We start from the raw sequence: 7,224 nt of genomic DNA, 5'->3' as shown, positions 1-7,224 counted from the left end.
ACAAGATTAATATATCTATATCTATATCTATATCTAGAAAAATTCTTTAGAGAAAAATCCCAATGACAACAATTGCAAGAAAGACTACAAGAGAAGCCTAACAAGTTCACAATGTCACTATCTAAATCTAAAAACCTTAGAAATATATTTACATAGATATTCAAAAATTACATATCTCCTTTTTTTCTCTCTATTTAATTTATTTATTAAATGAATCACGCCGTACATTTTTTATTGGACTAAATAGAACTCAAATAATAATATCTAACCATTATAAATAAGCATGAACCGAGTGATTTATATGATAAAGGAATTGTTGTTATTATTTGAGGATACGAGTTCGAGCACCATAAACGCCAGGGGTGTGAACATATGTCAAAAGGTTTATATATATATATATATATATATATATATATATATATATATATATATATATATATATATTTGCATGTATTTTGATGAACTAGTAAAATAAATCACATGTCAAATGGTGTGAGCATCAAGAATATAAGGAGTGTAATCATTTAACATCAAATGGTAGAGAGTTATCTATGAACATATATTGTCCTTACTTACTCCATATTAATAAAAAAATATTAATAAAACACAACAAAATTTATAATATTATAAAAACAAAATATAAAATAAAATAAATAAAATATCACCATTCAAATATGTAAAACAAAACATAGTTTTCAACCTCAACATACTAATTAGAATAATACTTAACATAACACATAATAAAAATCACCATTGCATACTTCTGCCTACCCTACTGAGTTAGGATAGAGGGATTAGTCAATCCCATGCACATGCTCCTCAAGGCGACATGCAACTCTCTCTTTTTCATTAAAGAAAAAACATATTATTGATTCATCACCTTATAAAATAAATCGTCTTCAACTTCCGACTCTAAGAGATCGTTTGAAAATACTTATGGAAATGTTTTCGGCACAAAATTCCATTTGAAACGCAAAAGCATTTCCAAACAAATTCATTTTCAGTCAAAAATTTATGTTTGAAACGTGATTATTAACTTAAACAAAGAAACGATATTTTTAGGTTAAAAAACTTATGTCTTGAGTTTTTGACTTAGGATGGGTGTATCTTTTTATTTGAAATTAATTAATATAGTTCAAATTATTGGGAGTAGCAGTAGAAGTGTTGAGTGTCTTAGGGGAAGCTGGTGACTTTGTCTTAAGTGGAGACAATGTGGAGTTCATTCAAACTATAAGATAGGGTTTGGTTTTATTAATTAAATAATATAATAATTGAAGCTGATTTTTGGGGACCATGCTGCCCTCCACTCGTGCTCACGACCCATAAGCCAGACCAAACGCAAACTTAGCTTCATTATTTAAATGTTGTTTTTTGTTGAGATAGATTTTGGACTGAGATCTTTGGTCAAGTTCATGACCAGACTTGTGTTGATTAATTAATATTAATGGATTGAATGATAAATGATAATATTTTAGTTTAATTTTTCTTTATTTTCAAAATTTTGATGTTAATTGCCGTCATTGATATTTCTTATTTTTTAATTTATCTATATTATATATTTGATTTTTTAACTTTCAATAATCATGCCTTTATAATATGTTTTTATTTACCTTTCGACACGTTTTTGGTCTTTTGATTGATGTTTTTGTTTATTTATTTTTTTTCACTTTAAGGTTGGATTTGACATAGCCATGATTGATCAACATGACACATATTTATTATAGTGTTGATCTTTCATACTTTGGATATTCGGATTGGATTTGAATACACGATTTAAGTTCGTGGATAGTTTTCTCAAGTCGCTTGACTTTGATTAACGATTTGTTAACGGTCTTTTAGTAGCTTGATCTCCTTTGTGGTTCATATATCGATGCGATCAAATTTGTTCGTATCTACTTTCGGTTCGAGTTTTTTTTGTTGGGCTTTTAACCTTTTACTTATGTGGTCTTCGTGTGATCTTAAATGACTAATTCTTATATTAATGGTTATACGAAAATATCATTGTTATGTATTTAGTTTATGATTATAATTATATATCTTATTAAAATGCCCACTCTACTCAATAAACAGGCTAGGCTTCTGTTTTTATAAATTTAATACACAATTTAATTATTATTTGTAAGTATACTATTTACGTACAGTTGTGGTTTACAAATAAATCAAGTTTAAACCAGTTCCTAAAACAGATCGACTAAATTGATTCATCTAATAGTATATGGGTTAATTTGAGCTAGTCCCTATAATAGAGGGACTTGATAGGTAAATTTAGCCATCTCTAACCACACTAGTATATATCTTCTTGGTGAAAGTGGGGAAGGATGAAGCATCCGAGCTCTTACAAATTTATGACAATTTTATAAATTGTAGCAGTTAACCAAAGAGGAACTTGTTGAACCAGTGAGCTGAATGCTTAAGGTATCTTCTCAAATTGTTCTTGTAATCAATGTATGTGAACCATAATCCAAGAGTATATCCAGAAGTCCACTCGAAGTCATCCAGAAACGCCCACACGTAGTAGCCCTTTATGTCAACACCCTCCCTGCCAAAATTTAATGACCATTTTGTAAAATTTGAAAGTTTGTTGACTAAAAAGACTATTAATTTGTTTCCTAAGTACTCACTGGATTGCTTTCAACGGGGACTTTAAGTGGCCGTCAAGGTATTTGATCCTTGTGGTATCTTTGAGGGCTTCTTTTATTGGCAATGAATCATTCTTTGCTTCACCACCCCTGCAGGGACAAAAGAAACGAAATTCAGGGTAATTCCCATGTTGAAACTCGAGGACCGAAGACTCCGGTGATCCGGCTAACCGTTCTCCGTGATGTAAATCGGTGGATTGTGGTGTTTCTTCTTCATGTGTAGCATAAGATCTCTCAAACCCTTTGAATATACGAAAAGCCAGCTCACATCGGTCTGCAAAATCGACACCGACATTTCATTCGTCAAAACGGAAGATCCAAAAAAGAGGAAAAGAAAAGAGAAAGCTTCGAGATTACGGGTGTGCCAATCGGGACTCCGTTCTTCTCGGCTGCATGAACGAAATGGTACGTTAATGAGAGTGCTAGCTCTTATTGGTTCAAATGCAAAGATGTTTGATGAACATACTTGTGATGTTTGCCCTGGCATCACTGAACAAGCTGGAAGTATTTGATGGGGGAGCATTTGCTTCATAATTTGAAGTGTAGTAATTTGCACCGAGGAAATCAATGGACCCTTTCAACATCTTGGACTCTGCTTTCGTAAATTTGGGCAATCTGCTCCCTACCAATGCCTGCATGCTCTTCGGATACTCGCCGTACGGATCCAAAAACCTGCACGGTTTTTGTCGAGAAACGTTCGGATCCGATTCCGTAAAATCGGGTACGTGAAAAAATACAAATACGACATGCATGAATGAATTATTTGGTGCAAGGTTGAAGTGTGTAATGAAAGGGTAAATCAACTGCTACGTCCCAAGTACTTCCATCAAGGATCCTTTCTGTCACAATATGCCAAGCTAACTTCAGATTGACATATATATATATTATATTGAAAATCTTAATATGTACATACATATGATTAATGCATCTTTTAAAAATGCGCATATTATTGTTCACAGAGTTGGGAGCATCACACATCAGCTGCTACTTTATGTTCGGATTTTGTCTTCCGACTCTACTGGTGCCATACTTCGATTCAAATGTACTTGGACTCGCACAATGGTTCTCGATAGACAACACCTTACGAATTTTTTTCCAGGAAAAATTACATCGAAAACAATAGCATTAATTAACTAATGGGAGAAGATAGGCACCTGGTAAGCAGCCAATCCAGCGCCGACGTCAAAACCTTCCGGAAAACAGTTGCAGTTAAATGGCTTACATGCATAACTTGCGGTTGCACCCAAAGGTCCAGCCAATGGCATCACCATGCACAACAGAAAAGGCCTATTGTTTGCAATGTCTTGCCCCTTTCCACTATGCTCCCTATCCCTCAATCCATATATATGTATATACACATACACACCCATTGTTATATAAACTAGCAAAAATGGCCGTCCTTTGAATCCAGGTTTAAGAAAAGATTAAATGGAACAACTTGGGATTAAATTAGAATTTCGCAGTTGATTATAAAGACCACTAGATGGTTCATATTGACTGGCACTTTATATTTTGTAGATAGCCGGCAAAACCAGACGCCTAGTGGCTAAAGTCCACAAGCAAAAGGACAGAAGAAAACTACCCAATATACCCATGAAATGGTGGTAGCCTGGCCTGCTTGCTGGGCCATAGAGGTGGAAATTTAAAACAACGGAATCAATTTCTCAACATGTTTCTGGGTTTTCTTGTCCATAGATTGTGGTTGGTTATGTGTTCTACAAGAAACACAAAGGAAAACTACAAATCAAGAGCTAAATAAATCTAATAAGTCATTCACTGAGCAAAATCATGCTTTTTGAATGATACAATAGCCCAGATAACTACACTAATTAATGACTTAAATAATCAAAGGCCCTTCTCCATCTCCCTATTTCATATGAAATTTTAAAAGATTCTATAGTGATTCATTATTCTAAATGAATCACTCACAGTGGAACTGTTGAACAGGAGGCTTTTTCAGCTCCTACATGAGGGGTTGTTGTTGGAACTGAGATTTCCGGTGTAGTTTCAAAAGATGATTGCATCCCACTGTTACCTCGCCGAATTTCCTCCACCATTTTTGCTACGTTGGCCATTTTCGGTCTCTGCTCCGGCACTCTCACCGCACAACTCATTGCAATTTGTAGCAGCTCCACCATTTCCTCCTCTATATTCGGATACCGTAAGAGTTCCAAGTCAAAAACTTCGGCTGTCCACTCTTCTCGAACCACCGAATGCACCCACCTCACCAAGTGAACAGTCTCCTCGCCACCGGTGACATGTATTGGTGATTTCCCGGTTAACAGCTCAAGTAAAAACACCCCGAAGCTGTATACATCAGATGCTTGAGTTGCTTTCCTTGTGTCTGTTACTTCGGGAGCACGGTACCCCGCGGCACACAGTATGGGCGGAGGCATTGGACTCATCACTTGTGCTAAACAGATATCCGAGATGCAACCGTATCGTTCGGAGTTGAGGAAAATGTTGGAGGCTTTTATGTTTCCATGAACAAGTTTGCCATTGCTTCGTGTGTGGATATAAGCAATGCCTCTAGCAGCACCAATTGCAATCTTAAGCCTAGTTTCCCAGTCCAGAGGTGTCCTGCCTTCTCCCCTTTTACCTGCATCACGTTACCATAGATTGAGGATAAAGACAAAAGATTATATCGAACAAAACGGACCAGTATTCAAGTATAACGAGTTAGATTACCATGTAACAAATCAGAGACACTTCCCAGGTCACAGTAATCATGAACAACAAGCTTCTCATCTTTTGAATAATAATATGCTCTAAGAGCAGACACATTCTCATGCCTTATATTGCCAATTACTCCCATTTGTTGCTCGAACTCCCGTTTCGCCGAGGCTACCTCTTTCAACCTCTTCACCGCAACGGTTGTTGAATCCTCCAAGGCCGCTTTATATGTCACCCCAAATGTACCTTTCCCAAGCACCTCAGCCGAAGCAATCAACAAGTCCTCGAGATCGAATGCCAGATTACACCCCTCGAAGAACACAAGCCTGTTGTTCTTGTCACGACTCTCAGAAGTCGTTTTCTTCAAAGAGACCTCTTTCTTTCGCGTGTTTTCCGGGAGTTCTTGTGGCCGGTTTCGTCTCTTCGAGTGACAACACATGATAAAAAGGGCAATTAAAACACACAACAGGACACAAGATCCTATTATTATCCCCAAGAGTGCAGGTTCACCGAGTCTATTAGCTTTCTTGGATGGTTGAGAACTCGGTCCTTGGCCCGGGAGAGGAGGAAGGACGATGGCTGATGAAGAAAGATTACTATTACCAGAGAAAACCCAGTTTGGGAATCTTTGAAGAGACTTGGGGATGATACCAGTAAGATTATTGTTGGATAAATCAAGCTGTTGTAAGCTAGAGATATTGATATCAGGAATATCACCTGAAAGCAAGTTATTAGAAAGATTCAAAGCCATTAAGTGATACGGTTTCGACACCGAAGGAGGAATGCTTCCATTGAAGCCGTTGCTCGAAAGATCAACGATTGTTAGATTACCCCAAGCTGATAAATCAGGCAATGGACCAGAAAACTCATTGAACTGAAGATAAAGGGTGGTCAAGTTCTTGAGTTGGACAAAATCTAAGGGGAATGAACCAGAAATGGCATTGGATCTAAGGCTCAAGAACTCAAGAGCTGATAATCTACTCAAAGTATTGGGTGGAATAGGGCCTTGGAATTCCATTCGAGGCAAATGCAGACCAATAACTCTGGAATTATCACTGTTGCATGAAACTCCAATCCAGGTGCTGCAAACAGAGGCTTCCTTGCTCCATCTGAGAGAGCTTGAATGATGATGAATATGTTCAATGAAATCTAGCAATGCTTGTTTATCTCCAACAGGGTCTGCAAGTATAGACGAGAAAACTGCCCCCAGGATGAATATCAACAATGGGTTCATTTTCTTTCTAATTTTCCAGCAACCCAAACAATTCAAATCTCAGTAAAAGAGAGAATCTTTTGAGGAAAATTTTGGCCACATCTACATGAATTTGAATGAACAGAGATATCAGAAAGTCAGAAACACAATCACTAAAGAACAGAAAAGCACCAGCTTCAGGTCTATCTATTTGTCGACTTTTCCTATCGGTTTCTACACTTTTCTCTACATTTTCTCAACAACCAAACAGTTAATCTGCAAACTCCAAAGAATATTAAAAACGCTAAGAAGAACAGAGTTACTTGGAGAGAAGAACTCAGAGCCCAGATCAAATGAAAACTCGGGAAAGCTTCAGAAATGACTAAAGCTTAAGAAATTGCACGGGCAATTAATCCCTGGAAAATTGGAAAAGGAATTAAAGATGAATACAGAAAACAGACAAACAAATAATAACCATTAGATGATAACCATTTGAGAGAAAGATTTATCATTTATGAGCTGTGCTCGCTTGAGAGAGCATCATCACATGCAAAAAAAGAAGAAGAAGAAGAAGAAGAAGAAACAATAATAACAGTACCGGAAGACCTGGAAAACACCATGTGAAGACAAAGAACAGAGTAAGAAAATCTGATTAAAAAAAGCTCAGAAGATAAACACACGAAACTCATTAATTACTTTTATATTTGTATTCATCTAATA

General features: G+C 36.5%; 2 protein-coding genes across 2 annotated transcripts; both read right to left on the bottom strand.

Moving 5' to 3' along the window:
• Positions 1–2,790: 2,790 nt before the first annotated feature.
• Positions 2,791–3,305, bottom strand: LOC120184183 (beta-glucosidase 12-like). Its single transcript, XM_039188710.1, has 3 exons — positions 3,106–3,305; positions 2,973–3,028; positions 2,791–2,913 (listed from the first exon to the last, which is right to left on the bottom strand). Exons 1-3 carry the CDS (start codon positions 3,275–3,277, stop codon positions 2,806–2,808), a joined length of 336 nt encoding a protein of 111 aa, XP_039044641.1. The 5' UTR covers positions 3,278–3,305; the 3' UTR covers positions 2,791–2,805.
• Positions 3,306–4,472: 1,167 nt separating this feature from the next.
• LOC120184044 (probable inactive receptor kinase At4g23740) lies at positions 4,473–6,958 on the bottom strand. Its single transcript, XM_039188616.1, has 3 exons — positions 6,828–6,958; positions 5,328–6,627; positions 4,473–5,238 (listed from the first exon to the last, which is right to left on the bottom strand). Exons 2-3 carry the CDS (start codon positions 6,544–6,546, stop codon positions 4,565–4,567), a joined length of 1,893 nt encoding a protein of 630 aa, XP_039044547.1. The 5' UTR covers positions 6,547–6,627; positions 6,828–6,958; the 3' UTR covers positions 4,473–4,564.
• Positions 6,959–7,224: the final 266 nt, after the last annotated feature.

Source organism: Hibiscus syriacus, unplaced genomic scaffold (assembly GCF_006381635.1).
Source record: "Hibiscus syriacus cultivar Baekdansim isolate YM2019G1 unplaced genomic scaffold, ASM638163v2 tig00112857_pilon, whole genome shotgun sequence".
In the NCBI taxonomy this organism is placed as follows: Eukaryota; Viridiplantae; Streptophyta; class Magnoliopsida; order Malvales; family Malvaceae; genus Hibiscus; species Hibiscus syriacus.
The sequence above is the reverse complement of the archived record's forward strand: the minus strand, read 5'-3'. Positions and strand labels throughout refer to the sequence as shown.